Source organism: Cricetulus griseus, chromosome 2, assembly GCF_003668045.3.
Source record: "Cricetulus griseus strain 17A/GY chromosome 2, alternate assembly CriGri-PICRH-1.0, whole genome shotgun sequence".
Taxonomy (NCBI): domain Eukaryota; kingdom Metazoa; phylum Chordata; class Mammalia; order Rodentia; family Cricetidae; genus Cricetulus; species Cricetulus griseus.
The window spans coordinates 376,655,420-376,678,219 of NC_048595.1; the positions used below are offsets into that span (position 1 = coordinate 376,655,420).

General features: G+C 53.9%; 1 protein-coding gene across 1 annotated transcript; it reads right to left on the bottom strand.

Moving 5' to 3' along the window:
* Window positions 1-430: 430 nt before the first annotated feature.
* Window positions 431-21,396, bottom strand: Kcnj4 (potassium inwardly rectifying channel subfamily J member 4). The gene is made up of 2 exons (XM_027404012.2): window positions 20,773-21,396; window positions 431-2,533 (listed from the first exon to the last, which is right to left on the bottom strand). The coding sequence occupies exon 2, from the start codon at window positions 2,492-2,494 to the stop codon at window positions 1,160-1,162; it is 1,335 nt and encodes a 444-aa protein (XP_027259813.1). The 5' UTR covers window positions 2,495-2,533; window positions 20,773-21,396; the 3' UTR covers window positions 431-1,159.
* Between the last annotated feature and the right edge of the window lie 1,404 nt (window positions 21,397-22,800).

Consider the following 22,800-nt stretch of genomic DNA (forward strand, 5'->3'; position numbering starts at 1 on the left):
TAGACCCTGTGGCTCTCTGGTCAGCTAGCCTACCCTAACCATGAGCTCCAGACCAGAGAGACCCTGTCTCAAAAACTAAGGTGGCTGGGGCAGGAGAGATGGCTCAGTGGTTAAGGGCACTTGTTGCTTTTGCAGAGGACCCAGGGTTGATTCCCAGCACCACAGGTGGCTCACAACCATCTGTAACTCCAGTCCTAGAGGATTTGATGCTCTCTTCTGGACTCCATGTGCCCCAGGGACGCACAGGGTGCACAGACATACATGCGGGAAAAACTGCTCATGCCTATGGAATGGAAATTAATCTTTTAAAAAGGTGGCTGGCTCCTGAAGGACAATACCTGAGGTGTCCTTTGGCTTCCACACGGACACATACATGTGCACCCACCCATACCCCCCCCACACACACATGAGACACTCACATGCTCTCTCTGTCTCTACCAGCCTACTTCTAACGGACCATATGCTTTATTAAAAATAGTTACAAATGCCATCACCAATATGGGAACTGGAGGGACTGCAAGGAGGGGGTATTCATCCCACCTCTAGGGTCCCCTCTGTACCCAAACCCAACACCACACAGAGTTGGCTTCAAGGGTCTCAAGGGACCAGCCAGCCGGGTAGGGCTGGGGCTGGGTGGGGTGGGGTTGGCGGCTTCTCTGTCTCACAGGTAGAAACGGGCAGAGGTGGACTTGTGACTCCATCTCTTCCATTTATAGATATTTACAAAAGAGAGCCAAGAGCACAGACCACAGTCATGCAAAAGAAACACACCCCTCCCCCTCCCCAGACCCACCCTGCCCACCCGGAACTCCCATGATGCCCACCCCCCAGCAGTCCGGCCGCCTTCCCCAAGGTCCTGAGAACAGAAGGGGTACATCCTTGAAGGGTCAGTGGGAAAGGGTGGAGGGTCTGGGGGCCCAGAGCCACCTGTGGGGAGGTGCCGGGGGCGGGGCTCAGGCCAGCAGGGCTGAGTACCTGGGTCCTTCCCAGTCCTGGGCTCTGCAGTCAACAGGAAGGGATCTCCCAGTCTTTGAAGCCCCCACCTTCCTCCAGGTCCACGGAGCCATGTTCAACTCTGTCCTGAGAGTGGTAGGCTTGTCCTGACATCCCACCCCCGGCAGAGGCTCTTGCAGGAATAGAGGAGGGCAGGGCCTGGAGGTCAGATGGCAGACTCCCTGCGGTAGGAAATATTGTCCAGCGGGAGGGTGGCTTGCATGCGTTCCAGATCCAGATGGCTACCAAACTCAAGCATCCGAATGATGCCTGCCTCTTCTTTGGACCCTGCCTCCAGGCCCAGGCCTGCAGCCACAGCTGCTGCTGCAGCAGCTTCCTCTTCCATCTCCTCTTCCTCCTGGCTCATGAGGGCCAGCTCATTTTCATAGCAGAAGGCACTGGGAGGGGGCGGTGGGGCGGGCAGCACCGTGATCTTGCTCTCCTGAAGCTCACGGGCAGAGCAGCAGGGCGTGCCAGCCACCTCATAGGTCTTGTGGAATCGTGAGTAGTCCACCTTGTAGTGACTCTTCTCCTCAAAGACCACAGGCTCGAACCGGTGGCCCCACAGGATCTCACTGGCCAGGTAGGAGCTGCGGGCCTGTGTGGTCATAGCCGTGGCCTCCACCATGCCTTCAAGGATAACCACAATCTCGAAGTCCTCTGACTCCAGCTCCTCCTTGCCCATGCCGTAGAGTGGACTGTCCTCATCAATTTCATGCACGATGATGATGGGTGACACCAAGAAGATGCGGTCCAGGCCTATGTCATAGCCCACGTTGAGGTCCCGCTGGTCCAGGGGCAGGTACTCACCTTCTTGGGTCATATAGGGCTTGATGAGCTGCGCCCGCACGTGAGCCTCCACAATGTGGCTCTTGCGAAGGTTGCCCACACGCCACATCAGGCAGAGCTTGCCGTCGCGCACTGAGATGACTGCATGGTGGCTGAACAGCAGCGTCTGTGCCCTCTTCTTGGGCCGTGCCATCTTGGCCATGATAGTGCCAATCATGAAGGAGTCGATGACACAGCCCACAATGGACTGGACCACCACCGCAATGACCGCCAACGGACACTCCTCTGTCACGCACCGGAAACCATAGCCGATGGTCGTCTGTGTCTCCACCGAGAACAGGAAGGCTCCCAAAAAGCCGTTTACATGCATGATGCAGGGTTTGGGGACCGTCGGGGCTGCCCCACCATTGCCCCCCGGGCCTCCTGCAGCAGGCACCGAGGGGCTGGCCTCCAGGTCACCGTGGAAGAAGGCAATGCACCAGAAGAGGAGGCCAAAAAAGAGCCAGGAGACAAGGAAGGCCGCCGAAAAGATCATGAGCATGTACCGCCAGCGCGTGTCCACACAGGTGGTGAAGATGTCTGCCATGTACCGCTGGGACTTGTTGCTCAGGTTGGCAAAGTAGACGTTGCACTGGCCGTTCTTCTTGACAAAGCGGTTGCGGCGTTTCCGCCGGGGCACATGGGCCTGCCCGTTTCGGTTGTGTCCGTGCATGACCTGAGGCCGTCGTGGTCACCTGGGGAGATGCAGGGCCTGTGGAAAACAAGAGACAGGTGAGACGCTGGGAAGCAAAGGGCTACTGTAAAGAGACTACCAGACCCTCAGGACCAGAAACGTCTACACAGGACCTCAGGACTCTCTTTGACACTCAGGGGGTTATGGCAGAGGGTCTTTATGGAAACTAAGCTTGTGTCCCTGAGGCTGATCCAAACCCTGGGCTGGGGTCTGCCCAATGAAGAACAGGTCCAGGTTCTAGTCCCCACTGCTCAGGGTGGCCCTTCCAGCTTGCCTCTGTTCTGGAAGCTTCTATATCTTTTCTTTTTTCTGTTTTGAAGCAGGGTCTTGACCATGTTGCCTTGGCTAACCTGGAACTCATTTTGTAGAACAGGCTGGTCTTGAGCTCAGAGATCTGCTCGCCTCTGCCTCCTGAATGTGGAACCACTATAATCAGCCTTCATTTCAATTTGTTGTTATTACAGTCATCATCATTATCAGCGGGAGGAGGCACACTTGCCATGGTGTGTGTCAAAGACAGGACAACTTTCAGGAGTCAGCTCTTTTTTCCACCACGGGTTCCACGGATCACACTCAGGCTGTCAGGCTTACACAGCAAGTACCTTTATCTGCTTGCCTTGCCAACAGACACCTTGCCAACCTCTTTTTATTTTTGGTGATGCTAGGGTTGGAACCCAGGGCTTCAGCATATTGAACAAGAACTCTACCACTGAGCCACACTCCCATCCTGATGCTCATCTTGATTCCATGTCCTTCATACCCAGAGCTTTGACCCCCTACTTGCCTCCAGTTTAGCCTCTGCATCAGCCACCCATAGTTATTTTTTTTTTTTATTGCATAACATTTCAGCTCCTCATCCACATTGGTTTTGCAGATGTTCAGATGTCCCTGTGACTAGCAGTTACCATTGGATGAATGTCCCCAGACAGGGTGCTATTGATCTCCAGATTCCCGTCCTGTCACCAGACTTGCTGAGAGCAGGACAGGGGCTGACAGAGCATCCAGTATGCTGGTCAAGATGGAGGAAGGGAGAGCCTGGAACTTCTGTCCCTGTCTGGGCACAGGCAGCTGGCTAAAAGAGGGAGCGTGGCATGACAGCAAGAAGGTGGATCCAAACTCAGGTGTCACCTTCCAGGAGCTCCTGGATGAAGACTGGGCGTAGGTGAGGTAGTTAGCACTCTTCCCTCCTACCTACCTCTGACCACTCCATTTTCTTCTCCGAGCCTCAGTTTCCTCATCTGCAAACAGAGGGTTGAAATTCCTACCTCACAAGACTCTGGAAGACAAAGCCCCCACCCTGCTGCTCCCCACTTGCTGGGTGCCTGTGAGAGGCAGGCGGGCCTGACTGTGGTTGCCAGCTGTTCCAACAGAGGCCTGCCACCCCCACGTGGTGTGCCCACCAGCTGGACTCACACAGAGGGCACACTCTCTTCTGTGCTCCCTGCCCTTGAGGTCTGAGCACCAGAGTTGATGGTGCAATCTCAGGTCCCGGAGACCAGCAGGGCTGGGACCCAGCTTGGGTTCCTGATAACATCTTGGCCTAGAATTATATAAGTCTGGAAGCTTCTATTTTCTGTTCTATTCTTCCTGGTCTAATTGTGCATCTGTGGCAATGTTTACACACTTCCCTGGTTCAGGACAACTTGGTTGCTGCAGCAACCGGTGCGCACCAATGCTATAATTTAGATATCAACAGCCCTTTCCCCTGCCTCTTTCTCTAGAGGCTCCCTCTCCCTCCCCCAGGCCACCCTACACGACCCTGCTTCTCTCCCCCACCCCACCCCAAGGGGCTCCCTCTGTCCAAGTCCCAGATCTGCTATGTGATTTGACTGGCCTTTAGTTTCCTGACCTGGAACTTTAGACTTCTTGGGTATGGCCCAGAATTCAGCACTGGCCCTTTAAAGCAGTCAATAGCTGGGGTTCCCTTGCTGTGTTCCACCATGGCCGCCAACTCCTTCATCGGCACCAAAGACACTTACAGCTGGGAAACACAAGGTAGCCACATTTAAGACAATTGTTTTATAGCTGAGGCCAAGGAGGCCCAGGCATGGGAAGGAGCCACTGAGGATTTCAGAATGTTCTGACCAGGTAGTTCATACCCACCCTGACATTTGGGAAGACAGGCCTTCAGCTCTTTGTCCCTTTTCTCTGGAGGGATCTGGAGGTCTGGAGCCAGGAAAAAGTGGGTACTAACTCCACCATAACAGGCTCTTAATCACACCCTGCACCTCTGCAAGAGAGGCAGAGGACAAGAAGTGACACCTGGACCTTTGATGAATGAATGCCACTAGCTGTCCAGGAAGGGTCCTGCCAAAGACCGCCTCCCAAGATGCAAAGGACAGGGTGTTTGACTGCAGAGATGGCTCATTGTGGGGGCCACCCTCACAAGAGGTCTGGGGTGAGTAGTTGAGGGAGCTCCCCATGGCTCTAGGCTTTGGTGTGTTCCCTCCTTCACCACTGCCAAGGGCTCTGATTAGTGGGTGAAGATGGGGGAGCCTCTTCCAGCATCAGCTTTGAGGCTTCGCCTGCCCTGTCCGTATCAGGTACTCACCTGCCTGCTCAATACACACACCCCAGTCTCCCATCACCTGCCCCACAGTTCTGCAGGCTCCTGTGCCTCTTTCTGGCCCTGGCAGGCTCTCTGAGTCCCTCCTGTGCCTGCCTCATGGTGGGCTTTTCAGGCTATTGCCCATCCCAGTGCTCAGGAATGCTGGTTCCCCAGATATGTCCCCTAGGGTACAGCGAGGAGTAAAGCTGTGTGCAATTAGTCCAGCCTCCTGTTCCTGTGAGCAGCTGCTGTGGCCACCACAGGCCCTTTCAGTAGGGAGGTGAAGCTCACCTGTCAGTGTATGGGCTAAGTGCACATCTCACCAGTGAACAGTGCCAGCTGGGCATGTGTCCATGCGATAACTACATGGGCATAGCCAAGAGCTTTCTCTGATCACATGGGGCTTCTGGGAAAAGCCCAAAAGAGAGGGGACACAGATGACAAGACAGGAGGGGACACAAATCAGGGATCAGCATCTTCCTCCTCTGAGTAGGATTTACTTTGAAAATAGGAGAGCTCTGCTTGTCCAGGCAGATGTATGACCTCATCCTGTAGTCTCCTAGAAGGCCGGGGACCAGTCTCCATCCTGTCCATCAAGTGGACTAAAGGAAGCTGGCTGTGTGAAAAAAAGGAGCCTGGACCTTTCTGCAATGCCTTGTGAAGGGTCTTCCCTTTCTCAGCTTGTATCATTCCCCAAGCCTGGGACCATTCATCCTCATCTTGTCTTGGGCTTTCTGAGGTGATGGAATGTGAAGAAGACAGTAGAAGCAGGGAAATAGATGTGGCCCAGGTTTCCCACAGCTTCCAAGAGCAGGCTGCCAGTCCAGCAAACAGCAGTAGAGATGGAGTCCCTTTCCTTACTCAGATTGCATCCTGAGGTGTGTCTGGTGGCAAAGGTTTGTTTAGGAACCCCACAGGCTGGAAGGATAACCATTCCTAGCCATGCACACCCCACCACCACATATCCTGGCTACCCATGATGGAAAGAGTGACCAGATGCCATGGAGTTCCCTCCCTAGGAACCTCTCTTTGGTCCTGTCAGCTCCAATAGCAGTGGAAGCCATGCTTGGGAACAGACACCTACTGGGGCTTTTTATACTATCATGAATCTTCTAGGTTACTGCTGGTGGTGAGATAACATGGGAGGTGACAAGGCTCACTGGAGGTCTCATACCTCAGTCTCAGGGCCCTGTCTCTGAAGCGTTTGAGACACAGACTGCTCTGGAAGTGCAGATTCCGCATCAGGCTTGGCTTGCCTGTCTCACCGAGGAATTGCTGTGTCTTTGTTCACCTAACATATATTTATTAAGCAGCTACTGAAACACAGTGGGGGGGGGTTCTGGCTGCTGTTTCCCATGTGGGGAACTATAGCCTGCAGAGTCAGGGAGATGAGCCTGGGGGTTGCACAGCAGAAGTGGCAAAGTAGGACTCCCACTTAGGCCTGGAAACTCTTGATCCCCCGCTCCCCCTGGCCCTGGTTTCTAGCCTCTTTTATCTGTTGTGATGCTCTGCTCAGCCTTGTTCCTCTGGGATCAAGGCCTCTGGTTCTCAAATCCCCTCCCTCCTTCCCCCTCCCTACTGCACTCCCTAACTGACCTTCAGGCTGCCCCACCTCCTCTGTTCCCTTTCACCCTTGCTGCCTTCCCCCATTTAGCTTCAGATCAACTCTGAGAATGACCTGTTGGTTGCATGTGTATGTTTGAGATGGCAAGACCTGGGCTCTCAGTCTCTGCTCTCAGACTTCTGCCTTCCTTTCCCTACCTGCAAAGGGAGGCAATGTCACAGCACTGATCTCAGCCAGCCAGCGGTAGGATGGTTTTGAGAACCACTACAGTGAGGATACACCTGATAGTCGGGAAGGGCCCTAAGGTAAAACTCTAAGGCTGACAGGTTGGTGGTACAAAGACGCAGTGACTCAGGGAAACTGAAGATCTAGAAGAGAACTGCTGGCTTGACTTTACCACACAGGTGCTCTGGCCAGGTTCACCCACTGCTGTCCAGAAAGTAGGGACCTTTCACAATGCCCTGGCAAGAGGCAACACATGCAGACTATGTAAAACAATGAAGAGAAGGAACCCCTTGCTTGTTAGTCCCCTGAGCCTCAGGCAGGTAGCAGGAGTGAGGTCCTGCCTCCAGAAAGTGGGCAGATTTCTCTTGGGGAAGAGGGGAGTTCACACCAGCAACTCCTATCCCAACCCTTGAGGTTGCAAGGCCACCCTGTACTCCAGCTGTAAGGTTTCCAGGCTTAGACTTACTAGGCTAAGTGGGGAGGCCTTTCCAGTCCAATGCTGGGCCTCTGAAGTGGGAGAGGGATTTATGGCTCTAGGCAGCTGAATTGTGCTCCTCAAGGAAGGCATGGTAGAATACACCTTTAGTTGCTGGGCACTGGTGGCATATGCCTTTACTCCCAGCCTCCCAAGTGAGTTCGAGGCCAGCCTGGTCTAGAAAAGCTAGTTCCAGGACAGCCTCCAAAGCCACAGAGAAACTCCATGGGGGGGGGGAGAAAGAGAGGAAGGAAGGAAGGAAAGAAGGAAGGAAGGAAGGAAGGAAGGAAGGAAGGAAGGAAGGAAAGAAAGGAAAGGAAAGGAAAGAAAACCAGCCTGGATTATATATCAAGCTCCAAGCTAGCTAGGGCTATATAGTGAGACTGTGTCTGAAAAGAAAACACGTGGGGTAGAGGGCAGAAAGGCACAGCCCTCTGAAGGCTCCTACCCTGTTCCTCTGACCCTGGATACTCTGATTCCTTCAGCCCCATCTTTCCTTCTCAATGATAACACTTCAAATCTTTATTCTATGTGGACACACTGGATGGGAGGCCAGAGGACAGCCTTGAATGTCACCCTCAGACGCACAGTCTATCTTCTCTGTACTCTGAGCCTCTTACTGGCCCAGGGCTCAACAAGTAGGCTGGGCTGGCTGTTCGGTCAGTGAGCTCCAAGAATTCTCTTGCCTCTCCTTCCCCAGCACAGAGGTTACACACACATGCCACCACACCCACCATGTTATGTGAGTTCTGGGATCAAACTCAAGTCCTCACACATGGAGGCAAGCACTTAACTGGCTAGATTTTCTTCAGTCCCTCCAGATCACTTTCTATGTGACTTCAGGCCAGATACTTCATCTCTCTGTTCTCTGCATGCCTCATCTGTAGGTATAGCCAATTATGGAGCTCACTGCCTAAGACTGTAAAGAGGATAAACAGGATCGCACACGGCCCATGTCTGCATAGGGTAAGTGACACATATATCACAAGGAGACAGCACACTCCTGCTCAGGGATCAAAAGAAGAATCTTAGGTGCAGAATCCACGACCCACCCACACCTATCCCTCCCCCAACATGTCACTCAGGGTGACATCCACTGCCCTGAGAGCAGTGGCTGCAGAATCAAATCACACAGTTTAGACTTGGCCAGGCAAGCTCTGGATGGTTCACTCACACATAGCATCTCCATGGGCAAAAGGAGTGTAACAATACATTCCTATGTGCAGAGTGGCCCTGATGTCACCAAAATGCACAGCACACAGTGCAAGCCATGCTGCCTTCCTCTAGACGCTGGGATCCCTCTGCATGCTGCCCCTCCCCCTGACTGGCACTATCATGTTGCAAGATCCACACTGAGCATTTAGCAGGCGTTCACTCTGAGCAGCAGCCATTCTGAGTGCTTTTCACTGATCGATTCCTCTCAGCCTCGTGGTGACCTCAGAAAAGGTACCACCATTATTCCTGTTTTAGAAGAAGGGCCAAGGCACAGAGGGCTTTTAACCAGCCTGGAGTCTGAGGCCAACCTGGGCTACATAACGATATACAGTCCAGCTTGGACAGTGTCCCTGGTCACACACTGTGAGGTCCAGGCTCCTGTCAGTATGCTTTAGGCTGGCCTCCAGGTATGGGGAGTAGGGTGGGGAGAGCAGGGAAGCAAGAGATGATAACAGTGGCTTGGCGCTGGAGAGAGAAGGAAGGGGCTGGGAACACTCTGGACAAAGCCCATAGCGTTTGGAAGTGGATAACCAGGTAAAGGAGTAAGTGATCTTGGGTTATCAGCCGCTGGGCTCCAGAACTCCTGCATGACCATGTAGAGCATGTGGCCAGGTGTGAGTGGACAGAGGGAGAGGGTCTCAGACCCTTCCACAGCCTCACAGCGGGAAGCTCAGGCCGAGTGACCACCTGACCTATTCAGCCCACTGAGCTCATTTTCCCAAGGCTGGAAAGAGAAGAGAGGATCCACGGTGACTTAGAAGAGCCCACATTTACCTTGTCCCTGTCATCCACCTATTGTTCATTACCCACCCACACCACCACTGCCGTGCCCCTGGATCTCAGAAAACAAGACCCTATAGCTGGGCTGGGAGTGGGGGGACACAGGGATCCCTAGAGCTGAGGAGTGGATACTCACTCCCCTCTCAGTGCAGACTGCCCCAGCAGACACTACCCACAGAAGAGGCACCAGCTAGCACACAACAGCAATCTCAGCATGTGGGAGGTAAACACAGGAGGGATCAAGAGTTCAGTGTCATCTTGGGCTCTATAGTGAATTCCCGGTCAGCATGGGCTACGAGAAATTGTTTCAAAAAAGTAAAAATAAAAGCTGGGAGTGAAGGCATGGGGGAGCTTGGTTCTGCCTCAATGAGATGATGCGACAGACTTCGAGACTTCCTAGGGGAGGCCTTACCCTCTCCAAGAAGCAGGTGGGAGGTGGGGTAGGGAGGAAGTGGGGGGGACAGGAGGGGGGAAGAGTGAGGAGGACCTGGGATTGGAATGTAAAAAAAATATTAATAAATTTTTAAAAAATCGAAAAAGGGAAAAAAAGTTGGGAGTGATGGCATATGTCTTTAATCCCAACACTTGGGAGGCAGAGGCAGGCAGATCTTTAGGAGTTCAAGGCCAGCCTGGCCTACATAGAGCACTGCAGGCTAGCCAGGGCTACACATTGAGACCCTGTTGAAAGAGAGAGAGAGAGAGAGAGAGAGAGAGAGAGGAAGGAAGGAAGGAAGGAAGGAGGAATGGTACAGGAGGAGGGTGGGAGATTCAGAGCTAGGATGGTGGCCCACCCCCACCTCCTCCCTCACACTGCATGGTTCTGCCCAGCCAGAGGGCACCAGGGCACCGATGACGGAGCCATCTCACATCTGGAGACCATCACACACTCATACTAGTCGCACACACGCTGGGAGTGAGGCAGGCAGCCTTCCTTGTGGAAGCACTGCTTGGAAGCATCCCAGCTGTCCTTCCATGAGCAGCACCACGCAGCAGCCATGGAAGCTAAGGAGGCAGCACTTTCGGGAGTCTTGTATTTTTAAGTGAAAAAAAGCCAACAGCTATGAGCGGTGAGTAGAGTTGCTACCTCGTGTGAAAAGGGAGAGGAGTTTATAGCTACACATATTTGCTTCTCTCTGCTTGTCTGGATGGAGACCCAGGAAACTGGTGACACCGTTTCTTGGGAGGGGAAGCAGGTGGCTGGGGAGGGAGGAGGGTGGGAGAATACGAACTGTTTTTTTTTCATTTGTCTTTTAATTTTAGAACCGTATGGGTGTATCACCTATGGAAAATACCTACCCATGAGTTTTAAAATTAGCATTGAACATGTGTGTTTGTCAGAAGGGTCACAGTATTTGTAAGGTTCTCAATAAATAGTATGATCCCAGACAGTCTAAGAATACATCCCCCAGGGGCTGTGGGGCCTCAGGGGACATTTACAAAATGGGGAAAGACTAACACCCACTCTACAGGCGTGCTGCAAAGATGACCAATGGAAGGCACTGTAAAGTGCAGAGGGCAGAGGGCAGAAACGGTGGTACTCGTGAGTGCATGCCTGTGCAAGCACTTGCACTCTCCTAAGTTCTCTAAGTACATGTGGCCCAGGGAGGGCAGAGGTTGACATCGGTTCTCTTCTTCAGTTACTCTCTGCCTTATTTTTTGAAAGAGTCTCTCACTGAACCTGGAACTCGATATTTTGACTGGACTGGCTGGCCTGTGGGTCCCAAGATCTGCCTGTTTCTGCCCCTCTTCCCCCTGGGCGCTTGGGGTTACAAGCACACTGCCACACAGGTCTGGGGAATCTGAACTCAGCTCCTCACGCTTGCACAGCAAGCACTTCACCCACCAAGCCATCTCCCAATCCTAAAAAAAAACCCTTCTTATAGGACATTCCCTTCCATTCCCCCTCTGCCTCCTAGGGCTCCTCTGAAGGACACTGTGAGAAGTCCCCATCTTGCTCCTGACTCCTTCAGGCCTGAGAGCCCCTCTCGGGTTACCCTGCCTCCTCCCACTTCTATAAGCCACATACCCTGGGAGCAGAAGCTCAGCCACCAATCACCAGCCGCCATCAAACTCCCTCCATCACTGACCTCCCTCCTTGGCTCCTCTGCAGTCCCCACCCTCCCCGTGATCTCATCTAGTCCTGAGCCTTAAAATACTAGCAGCCCCATCTTCTTCAGTGTCTGCTACATGGCTAAGGGGTATCCATTGCATCCCACCTTCTACTTAGTCTGTGAGCCTCCCAAGAGTGCTTCAGGCCTAAGCCCTGTACCTCCTTCACCCCCAGAACACTATGGCCAAGCACCAGCCATGCTCTGGTTCTCATTGCAAGCTGTGGTGGTCCTATTCTTATCCCACAGGGAGTTGAGGAACAGGCCCACGGAACTGGATATTGCATGCTCTATTCCATGTCCTGTGTAGCCACAGCCACAAGCCTATACCACAGCCTCCTTGGCCTCCCTTGTCAAGGATTCCTGTTACTCGCCAGTTATAGTTTGAGGGTTCCCCACATTTCCAGGTGAACTCTTCTCTCACACAGACCTTGCCCCCTCAGTTCCTTACCCCAACCCTTGCCACATGGCCATGTGGCCTTTCTCCCCATCCCTCCAATATATCAAGGCACCCTGCCTGGGGGCCTTTGCACTGGCTGTCTCTGCCCTTCTCATTGAAACTCTGTGGCTCTTTGGCTCCTAGCCCCCTCCCACTAAATGTGATTTAGAGGCTTTAGGTTCAAACATGTCCTGTACTTTCCTGCTATGTCCTCCTCTCCGTCACAGCCCTTATGGACCTTATGTCATTGGTCCATCCGTGCTGGGCATCCTTGACTATTCACCCTGAGTCCTGAAGCCTAGCATGCAATAAATGCTTCACACACAACTGACAAGGGACAAGGACATGAGATCTGTGCAGCTTGTCATAATTCCCGTGAAGGGCCTGAGCAGGGCGATGTCACAGAATGTGACAAGCTATTTTTGATGCTGTAATGAGGGAGCAGAGGTGGCCCCAAGCACAGACCAGGAAGGACCTTCTGTGCCATTGCACCAGAGGACACGGCACAGTAGCTGTGAGCAGAGGAGACAGGGGACAGGACAGCTCAAGTCTCAGACCTCTGCTCCACCTCCACAGAGCCCGGTCCTGGGTGACCTGAGGAGAAGAGGGGTAATAGGTCTCCTGGGGGAAGCTTGAGGAGTGATGGCTTGGGAAGTGGGGCAGGGCTTAGGAGAAAGGGCACAACAGCCAGAGCCCTCAGAGGGTGAGGGACTGTGGTCACATCCCAACACTGTTTGGCAAAAGCCAAGGAACTGTAGCTAAAAGAACACTGAATGCTTATTCATAGATTCTGACCATTTCCTACCAGATCCAGCCAGACCATTCATTCATTCATTCATTCGTTCATCACCTAACGGTACCTGAGCTGGCTCAGCACCTGCCTTCCTATCTGTAGCTATGCTCTGGAGGGTGCACTGTGAGTAGTGATATCTTGAGTACCCACTATGCGCTGAGTGAGAAGCAGTGAGTCCTAAGCTGGGCATGGCGGCACATGTCTTTAGTTCTAACACTCAGGAGGTGGAGGCAGGCTGATCTCTCATGTTTCAAAAAGAAAAACACATAAACTCTGAGCGTGTCTACTTAGCTCAGATCTTGTAAAGTGTCTTGTTCCAGGACAGGAGACAAACAATCTACACAGTCAGGGGCTAAACATAGGGTCCCTGAGCCAGGCATGGTGGTACATACCTTTAATCCCAGCACTCAGGAGGCAGGCAGATCTTTGTGAGTTCAAGGCCAGCCTGGTCTACAGAGCGAGTTCCAGGACAGCTAAGACTCCAAAAAGAAACCCTGTCTCAAAAAACCAAAAAGGAAAAAAAAAGGGGGGTCCCTGGAAAGACGTACAAGTCTAGAATGCAGAGGAAGCTGGGCAAGACAGAGAGCTTGGACTATGGCCCAGGCAGGACTAATGCCCTGGGGACACTGGTTAGAGGGGACTCGGGACCCAGGATGGGTAGGCATAGGAGAGGAAGATACTGCAAGGCAGAGCAGCAGCTTCCTAGAGGTCTCGGCACTTGGGACCCAGGAGCCGAGGGAGAAAAGGAAACCAGGTATCCATAGGAGCTTCAGGATCTCTAACCAGGGTATTGGCTTTTCAGCTCCAAACAAGGCCCAGCGTAAAGCCATGTGTTGGGTATAATGTATTATTAATAAGCACATGAGTGTGTGCCGGCATGCAAGTACACACGCATGCACTTGTGTGCACACACACCCAGTGGCATCCTAAAAGATGCCTTGTGTTTTAGTGTTCTTCAGGTCAGGCCCTGCCTGGGACTTAGTTATTAATCTCACTCTGTAGCCCGGGCTGGCCCAGAACTCACCACAGAGTCCATGCTGGTTTTAAACCTGTAGCAATCCTTCTGCCTCACACTATCAAAAGGGTTGGGATTACAAATTTGAGCTGCCACACCCAGATCTTCCCTCTGTGCTGTTAAAAGCCCTGTTCTGAAAGGTGATGAGGGCTGAGAGCCAGCACTGCTCAAAGCCAAGTCTGGTGGTCTAGGCCTCTCTTCACAGCTGCTGGAGAGGGGGAGGCAGAAAGAGTACAAATTCAAGGTCAGCCCCCTGCAGAGTTCAAGGCCAGTCTAGACGATTTAGTGATACCCTGTCTCAAAATAGGAAGTGAGCTGGGTGTTGGTGGTACAGCTCACCAGCACTCAGGAGGCAGAGGCAGGTAATCTCTGTGAGTTTGAGGCCAGCCTGGTCTACAGAGCAAGTGCCAGGATAGGCTCCAAAATTACACAGAGAAACCCTGTCTCTTGGGAAAAAAACAAAAACAAAAACAAAGGAAGTGAAAGGGGAAAAGGTGGGAGTGGAGAGGGGGCTAGGGGTATAGCTAGCATGCTTGAGGCGAGGGTTCAAGTCCTCTACTACCCAAACAAGCCAAGAGGAACAAACACTACAGGAGAAAAGCAAAGCACACCTCACTGGCCCATGTCTCTGCTAGTAGCCCTGGCTTCACAGAGCTCAGAGGGCCTCCCAGAGTGACAGTGGTCTGGTGAAGGTCACAAAGGGTTGAATGGCTGAGCCTTCTTCCTACTGCTGTGACAGGGTCTGCTTCTTCCCTTCTCTAGCCTGCCCAGGAGAGGAGCACGGAGAGCTTCAGGTACCTGATGGAGAGGGAGGGTGTCAGGGACCCTGACAGGACCAGCCCTACCTCTACCACCTTCACTAGGCAAATGCTTGTCTGATGCCAAGTAAAGCTGTATGGTCTCTGGGCCATTTGTCTCAGGTGAGTTGCTAGAGGGAAGGAAGGTACAGGAGACAGACCTAAAGCTGAGGTAAAACTTCTCTTCAGCCAGCCCCCAGTCTTTCTCAACCTGTAGCTCCATACCCTAGCTTACCTCTGCCCAGCTGGAGGTCCCACAGGCCCCCAGGCATCTGCAACCACTGCTTTCAGTGGTAGGTGGCCATGACAATACCACCTCTCACAGCACGGCTCTTAGTGGGGTAGGAAATACAGAAATTCACCTTTCCTGGTAGCCTGTAAGGGCCTGGTGGCATATCCCAGGGGCACCTCACCTCACCCTTCCTACTGATGCCGTGTGCTGGCTATGGACTGGCTGCCGGATAACCACAGAGAAGAGATGAAGAACTGACGGGAGGGACAAAGAGGGAGACACAGAGGTGGGCAGCAGTGCCAGGAGACCAAACATGGGAGGGTCTGGGGCTTCTAGGGGCTGGCACATATGCAGATCCAAAGGACATTCCCGTGAGGCCTGGGACAAACCCTTATTACCACCTGCTTTCTCATTTGAAAATGGTGTGCTGTGCTCATGGGACAGTGGGGAGCACTGACTGAGACTGCATAGAAAGTCTAGCAACTTCTGCTCACTCCCTCAAGACAACCTATAAGGGCTGGAGATGTACCTCAGTTGGTAGAGGGACTGTCTAGCATGAGCGAAACAGCCCCTAACACTGTATAAGCTAAGTACGGTGGCTCACACCTGTAATCTTAGCACGCAGAAAGTGGAAGTAGGAGATCAGAAGTCTGTCTCTGCTGCATACAGTCTCTATGTCACCAAACAACAATGGGACCACCAATCCAGGCAGGGCTCGTGTGTGCACCTGCTGAGTGCAGAGCAGGTGGAGGCGGCTGTGAGAAGGTTGTGGCAAGAGACCTGCAGTGGTAGTAGCCTCGCCCCAGAGCGCCCCCATTTCCCTGGCTTGTGTATCCTGAAACAGAACCATGGCCTCAGAATCAGCCAAAACCCACACATCCAGTCGCACAGGTTTCCAGAAGCCATGCTCTCTCTCAGTCTCAACTTCCCCTTCTGTGAATGGGAAGTAACCATGCCCTGTGTGTCACAGGTTCACCCAGGGACCAGAGGGCAGTCTGTGGGGATAAGTTCTTGCACAGACCTTTGGAAGTAGGAGGTCAGGATCTAGAGCCAACCCAAGTGTGAGCCCCCTGCCCCCACGCCTCACCCCACCCACCACCAAGGCGCAGAGAGCGCGCCTGCAGGAGCGCGCGCGCGCTTGTGTGACTCAGGCTCTATTCATAGCTGAGCTCCGCCAGCTGCAGTGTCACAGGCAGAGGGGCCTCGGCCCATGTTATTATTACAATTACCATGTGAATTAAAAGTTTGAGCAGCGATCAGCCCACGTCGCCAGGGAAGAGGGAGCAAGAGAAAAATAAAGATGAAAAAGAGAAGAAGGGTAGAGCCTGGAGAGCCCCCACCCCCCACTCCAATGAAAACTGAGGAGGCTTAAAGGTTGTGCCAGTCCCCAGGGTTCCTGCCTGCCCCTTCCAGGGCCCACCATCCTTGTGAAGAAGGAGAAGCATTTAGAGACCACAGGATGACACAGCCTAGTGGCAGTTATGGGGGGGAGGGGGAGCAAAGAGATTTTTCTTTCCAGAACTTTGTCACCTCATTTGGGCAGACCAAGCTCAGAGAGGGCAATTGGCTGACCTAAGGTCACACAGAGAACTACAATCAGATTACCAGCTTCTAGACTGTTTCATGCCAGACAGGTCTCTCATTTTGCATCCCCAAACTTCATCAGGCCACAGTGCTGATGTCTGCAGGTCATCCAGGAGCAAGGACTACAAACAGGACCTTCCATGCCTGCTCTCTACGCTCCATGGAACGACAGAACCCGACACTTCCGGAAGTCCCAGCCCGGAGCCATCAATATCTCATGATTCTGAGTCCACATCCACAGATCAGATACCCATCAGATACCCAAGGCCCCTTCCACTGGTGCAAGGGACAGAGTTCCAGGCTAGAGAACAGGTTGCCTGGCTGAATGCTGATGCTCTGGTCACCTTGGGCCAGCTCAGTCTTCCCGTCTATGAAATGAGCTCTCATCAGTAGTTCATAACTTCGTCTGTCCCTAGAATGGAGCCCCCAGAGGATCCCTGAGGGGGTGTTGGGCTGTGGGGGCGACTAGACCATCTCCTGCCAAACCCCAGTCTAGGGGAGGAATATTTTCCATTCTTTCTGGGGAAACCCCAGGGACAGCCCCCGGGGAACCAGATCCATCTAAACTCAAACCCAGTCCCTCCATAATTCTTTGGTGTGTGACCTTGGGCAGATATCACAGTCCCTCTGTAGCTTCTGAAATACAGAAACAGTACATCATCAATGGAGAGCTGTTGGAAGGATTAAGTAGGAATTTGCTGAAGCTCCTAGCCCCATTACCTGGCCAGGCAGTATATCTGCCAGTTAAGCAGCAGAGTGCTTAACATGGCCTCCTGGCACAACTTTGGGAAATATAGATCGGAGGATTCCTGAGGTGGGGATGCCATTCATAGTCACCCATGAGGTGACAGTCACCAGGCAGGAAAGCTCTGCCACATCAGGAGCAGAGTGCTCACTTTCTCACCAAACCTCAGGTACCCCCATCTTTCTCAGCCTTCCAGAGATAACAGGCCATTTGGCAGACTCAGAACAACCAGGCTAGCTCAGTCCTTGTCACTAAGCCCATCTTTCCATCTATAAAAATGAGTTCTTCCCCAGAGGATCCTGAGGGGGTGTCATGTTGTTGGGGGCGACTAGATCATCTCCTGCCTAAAACTCAGTTAGGGAGAGGAATATTCTATAATGTAATATTCTAGAATGGACCATATCTTTTAGCTTAACCCTAAATCCAGCTTCTGCCTCACAGGGACAATCTAGGATTAGTTTTTTAAAGGAGTTCTAAAGGAATCCCTTAAGTGGACCGGGTAAGGGATAAGGGCAAAGCCCTTGATAGTAGAGAAGGTTAGGGAGGTAGGAAAGGAAGAGGAGGGGCCAAAGCCATAGCTAGGCCCTCAGGGCTCCTCATCTGCCTGACTCTTGTCACCTGCTTCCAAAAGGGGGTGAGAATCAGGAGCTGGAGCCCTGCTTCCTCCACTCCTAGGTCATCAGTGTGGCCCCAGGACCTTAGTTTGCACTTCTGTAAAATGACAGCATCAGACCAATGATACATATACCAAGCCTCTGCATGCAGGAAACTGTCCTCTCACGCCATCTGAAACCACAGAGGTGAGACTGGCTAGTCCCCTACTTCTGGTCATCATTTGGAGGGGCCATAGGACTCCTACATATTTGTGACTTTGGAGCCAAGGCCCTGTTCTTTCTCCTGGACCACAACTACTCATGTCCAGGGTCCAGGTGGTACCTTGAACACTCCACCATTCCTATTTCACAGGTGAGAAGATAGAGGCACAAGGAGGGAAGCTACTATTGAGGGTCACAGGATCCCCCCTGAGGCCCTGGTATGCCAAAGTGCAGAGGGCACCTCCTCTGAGGGGAATCGCCAATACCACAAGTGGCCAACATTCACTATACAGATGTGGACTCTATAAAGGGGAATCTGCCCAAGGTCACATGGCTAGGCAGTGACACATGGGTTCTTGAGAACTCTCAGGCCTCACCTAGCCAGGGGACAATAGGGCCTGACTTCCTGCCCCAGCCATGGGACCTCCCCAAGATTGGAGTCCTGGCTCCATCTCTAGGCTCTGCATGGCTTCCCCTAAATTCTCCCTACATCTAAGATTAGGGTAAGAAGATGCAAACAAGAGACAAGCAAGAAAGTTGAAGTCTGGCTGCTGCCCTTCCACTCCTAGCCTGGCCCAGTCCTTGGTCCTACCCCTCCCTCCCTCAGTGCAGGGGGATCGGGCGCTGATGTAATGCACTCGGCTTTCGTCCCCGTGCCAATCTCAGAAGAGAGACGACAGATTGCGTGAGCCAAATTTGGCATCCTAGGGGGAGAGGCATGAAAAGTGGAGATGTGGAGGAGAAGAGGAGCCTGGGGAGGTACCAGAGAAGCCCCCCTGCCCAGCAGACCCCCGGGTGCCTCCTCTGCCTCTGCTTACACGTCCTTTCTTCCCTAGCCTGCCCTAGCCTGCATCCCCTGCCGGCTAGTCAGCCTAACCCACCAGGGACCCTCCAAGCCTGGGTGCTGCCAGTCCACCCTCCCCCACCCCTACACACTGCTCCAGCTCCATTCCCACCGCTAGTTTCCTGGTTACCATGTTGCTGGTTGTCATGTCGCTTACATGTCCTCGTGACTCAGTGGTCCCTGCAGAGGGGCCCCCTCCTCCTCACAACCCCCTTAGCACTCGCCCCCGCCTCCCCCAGATCTACATTAAGAACCTGCCCGCCCTGTGTAGCCCACACAGTTCCTCCTCCCCCTCCCTCTCATCCTAAGACCAGAATCTTCCCACAGCATCCTAGAGTGACTTTGTCCTCCAATCCACAAATGTCTCTTGAGAGCCTGCAAGCCTTGGCTTTCTTTGCAAGCTCTTCTCAGGGGCCCTGACACTATGTGCAAGCCACTGACATCTCAATGGAGTTAGTGCTACACTCCCATTTTCCACTTGTACAAACTGAGATCAGAGAAGAAAAGTCAGCTGCCCAAGGTCACCCCAGCAGAAGACCACGGACACGTCTGTCTGGCCAGTCACCTCTATGTAGCCCCCGCACCAGGGAATTGTTTCTTCAAGGATGACACAGGGGATCATTGGGTACAGTTCCCAAGTCCCAAGTCCCCCATTTAATGCCTAGACATTTCCATTATTGTCAGTCTGTATGTCCAGCCATATTCTTGCCACTCGGTAACTACTTATTTTCTGTCAAAGTAAATTGAGTCCTTACTCCCGTCTGCCCAGCCCTTCCTCCAGCCCACCAGTACTCTGCTCACGGATCTCAGGGCCCTCCATTGGAGGTCAGTGGGGCAGATCTGGTGTCCCCATTCCACATATGTGTTGGCAGAGGCTCGGGTAGCATAGCTTACCCAGTATGCTAGTTTCTCAGCTAGCTGGGGTTCATTTCTAAAGCCTGGATCAAGTGATATAGGAGGCATGATGCCCAGTATGGAAAACTCCAGGAAGAGACCCTTCCTCCAAAGGGAGAATAGAGCTGAATGCTCTGGGTCCGCCCTCCGGTCTCCAGCCTCATGCCAAGCAGCTGTGCCCCTACCATGTTGCACGCAATCACTTGCCCCAAGTGTCCTGCTTCCCCATTTGCTCCTCTTCTCAGAAGCCAAGTCAAGCCTATTCAGGGCTCTTGGGTCCCTAGAAGTCCTGGAAGGTGCAGGACTGGATGGAGGGTGGGAGTGGAGTGTATATTGCATCTCTGGGTCCAGCCCCTCTCTGTCCAAGGCCAGACACTCCCTCTTCTTCCCAGCTCCTTCAACCTACTTCTTGGTGCTCTCCTGCTCTTGAGGCACTGTCTCTGTGAAGCCCAACCACCTTGCTTCCTGATGCCTGGAGGCCCCTGTTGCTTGCCTCTCAGGGTTTACCTATCCCTGTCTTGAAGTCTGGGTCCCTTACATAGTTGTGTGTGGCAATAGGCTGACCCTGGTTAAGGGACATTCTGCAGGTGTGGGGGGATGGAGCTCTCTCTGCTTGGAGCTCAAGGCATCACTCTTTGCTGTGTTCTCCCCTTGCAGAAGAGGGGGTGCATTTTCCCTCTCTCTGCAGCCTCAGTTTCCACCACTAACTACCCTGAAATGTCTCATTTATGCACCCCTCTCACCTACCCTAGCTTTATTTGGCACAAGGCAGGTACTCAACACAGCAGAAGGGGGATTTTTGTCATACTCAGAACTATCACAGAGATTGCAGGTGGGAGGTGGGAAGTAGAGACACCCCCTTCCCATCTTGCTGCAAGTCACCTGCCTTGCAGCTCCTGGCATGGAGGTGGGCGAGGGCAGAGAAGGGCCATTGCCAGGGCAGGAGGTCAAGATCTCTTCCATCCATCTCCTTTCTTTTTGCCAGCCGAAACCCATAAGCGACAAATGGACAGAGCAGCTCAGGGAAGTCACAGGACCACACAGGGACCTTTCTGGACCCGGGTCAGAGAGATGAGTGCAGGATGCATATGGCAGGACAAACAGACACCCCCTCGGCTAGATAAGCATGGGGACGTACTCACTCACGGACTGACAGCGCTCGCGGTGGGCGAGCCCGAGCTTACCCCGGGGCGTAAGATCCGAGGCGGTTCTGGGCGGCGGGTGGCCACTACATCCCACGACGGAGTCCGGCGGGCGGCGTCCGGGGGCGCCGGGGTCGGGGCGCGGGCGCTGGGTGCCCACGATGTCGCCGTTAGCCCGTGAGGCCGCCGTGGGTCTCGGGGTCTCCGCGCCGTCCCGCGCTGCTTCCTGCGCAACTTTCAGCGTTGCCCGGCGCCAAGAGCTGGGCGCTGCCTGGGTGGTAGCATTGTGGAGCCCGGGCTCAGGTTGTGGGGTCCCGGGGCCCAGGGCGTCCCGCCGCCCTCTGTCACCCACAGCCCCGCGACCCTCTCGCTGTTCGGCTCTGGGGTCGCCGGGCTTTGTGGCCACCTCGTGCCTGCTGCACGATCCCCGCCGCTGCGTCTCGGTCCCGCCTCTCCTCCCGCGGGGTTGTGGACCTCGTCTCTGCGTTCCGGCTCCTGCCCCGCGCCGCTTCCTCGGCCGGCTGTATCCTTCTCCGTCTCCGTCCCTCCCACTCCCGCCGCCGCCCCCTCCGTCTGGGACCCGGTCCCCGCCGCGTCCCCGGCTCGCCCGGGAGCCCGAGCTCCCGCCGCCCGCGGCGCGCCGAGAACTCCCAACTCGCAGCACGCGCCCCGCTTCGGAGACTTTCGCCCCTCCTCACACGTGACCCGCGCCCCGCTGCGGAGGCCGCGCGCCCCGGCTTCCAGCCCCAGGCGCACCCCGCCCTGGCCCTCCCGGTGCGCCCAGCCCACGCAGGCAGGTCACTCGCGTCCGGGACCGGCGACTGGGGCAGGGGTCTTGGGGGTTGCGCCGTCCCATTCTCTCCCGGATCCTGCCCGGGTTTTCCTCCTCGCTCTGCCGCGCTCCTCCCGGAATCCGTTCCGAGAATCCGCTCCCGGGTTTGCGAGGCCCCCCGTGGGCAGGTGGGGAGGGTTCTCCGTACCCAGGAGAGGGTAGGTGAGAATCGGTCTAGCTGAGGTCCAGGTGGCCCTGACCCTCTCCTGGACGGTCTGTATTCCCTCCCGAAGCGCTAGCAATTAAGGATCCTAAGCACTCCCACTTGGGGAGATAGAGGTCGCTGTTTTGGAGGGACCCTAGTCAGTAAGGCTCCAGTTCACATAGGAGAGGGAGACTGAGGATCCACAGAGGTCCATAAGTTCACAAAAGGTCACCCAGTGAGATGGAAGTGAAACTAACCCTAGTCCCTGTTTTCTTCTTCACTTTATTAAGTTGTCTTTTAGTTTCTATTTATGTGTGTTTGTGTGCTCGTGTGTGTGTGTGTGTGTGTGTGTGTGTGTGTGTGTGTGTGTGTGCCACGTGTGTGCAGGTGCCTGTGTGTGCATTATGTGTGTGCAGATGCCCTTGTGAGTATATGCGCACCACGCCTGTGCAGATGGCTGCGTGTGTGTGTGTGTGTGTGTGTGTGTGTGTACCACCTGAGTACAGGTGCCTGCGTGTGTGTGTGTGTGCACCATATGTGTGCAGGTGCCCTTGTGAGTTTGTATGTACCACATGTGTGCAGGTGCCTGTGTGTGTCTGCACCACATAAATGCAGGTGCCTCTGTGTGTGTGTGTGTGTGTGTGTGTGTGTGTCTGCACTACTTGTGTTCAGGTGCCTATAAATGTCAGGAAAGGTTGTAAGATCCCCTGGAACTAGAATTATAGGTAGCTATGGGCTGGCATATGGGTATTGGGAACCCAACTTGGGTCCTCTGCAAGAGCAGCAAACCCTGAAGGAGCCATCTCTCGAGCCCTTATTAAGCTATCTTGGTAGGAGAGGAACCAGACCCTCCCCCAACCACCTCCAGAGAGCCCAGGTCTGGGTCCCACACACTGGAAGCACCTCCCAGTCCCTGGGGAGCCACTCACCCATTTTCCTGAGCATTTGCCACCTTGACCTAGCTTTCTAAGGAAACATGAGAGGCCATAGGAGTCTAGAACACTTGCAGGTACATAGCCATTGAACCTGCTAGAGACTGGCCATGGAGGACTAGGCCCAGATTAGAGAGAAAGATCTGAGCTGGAGCCCATCA

Bases quoted from the DNA above. Each gene is read 5' to 3' on its own strand.
- Kcnj4 (XM_027404012.2), bottom strand. From the start codon at position 2,494: ATGCACGGACACAACCGAAACGGGCAGGCCCATGTGCCCCGGCGGAAA.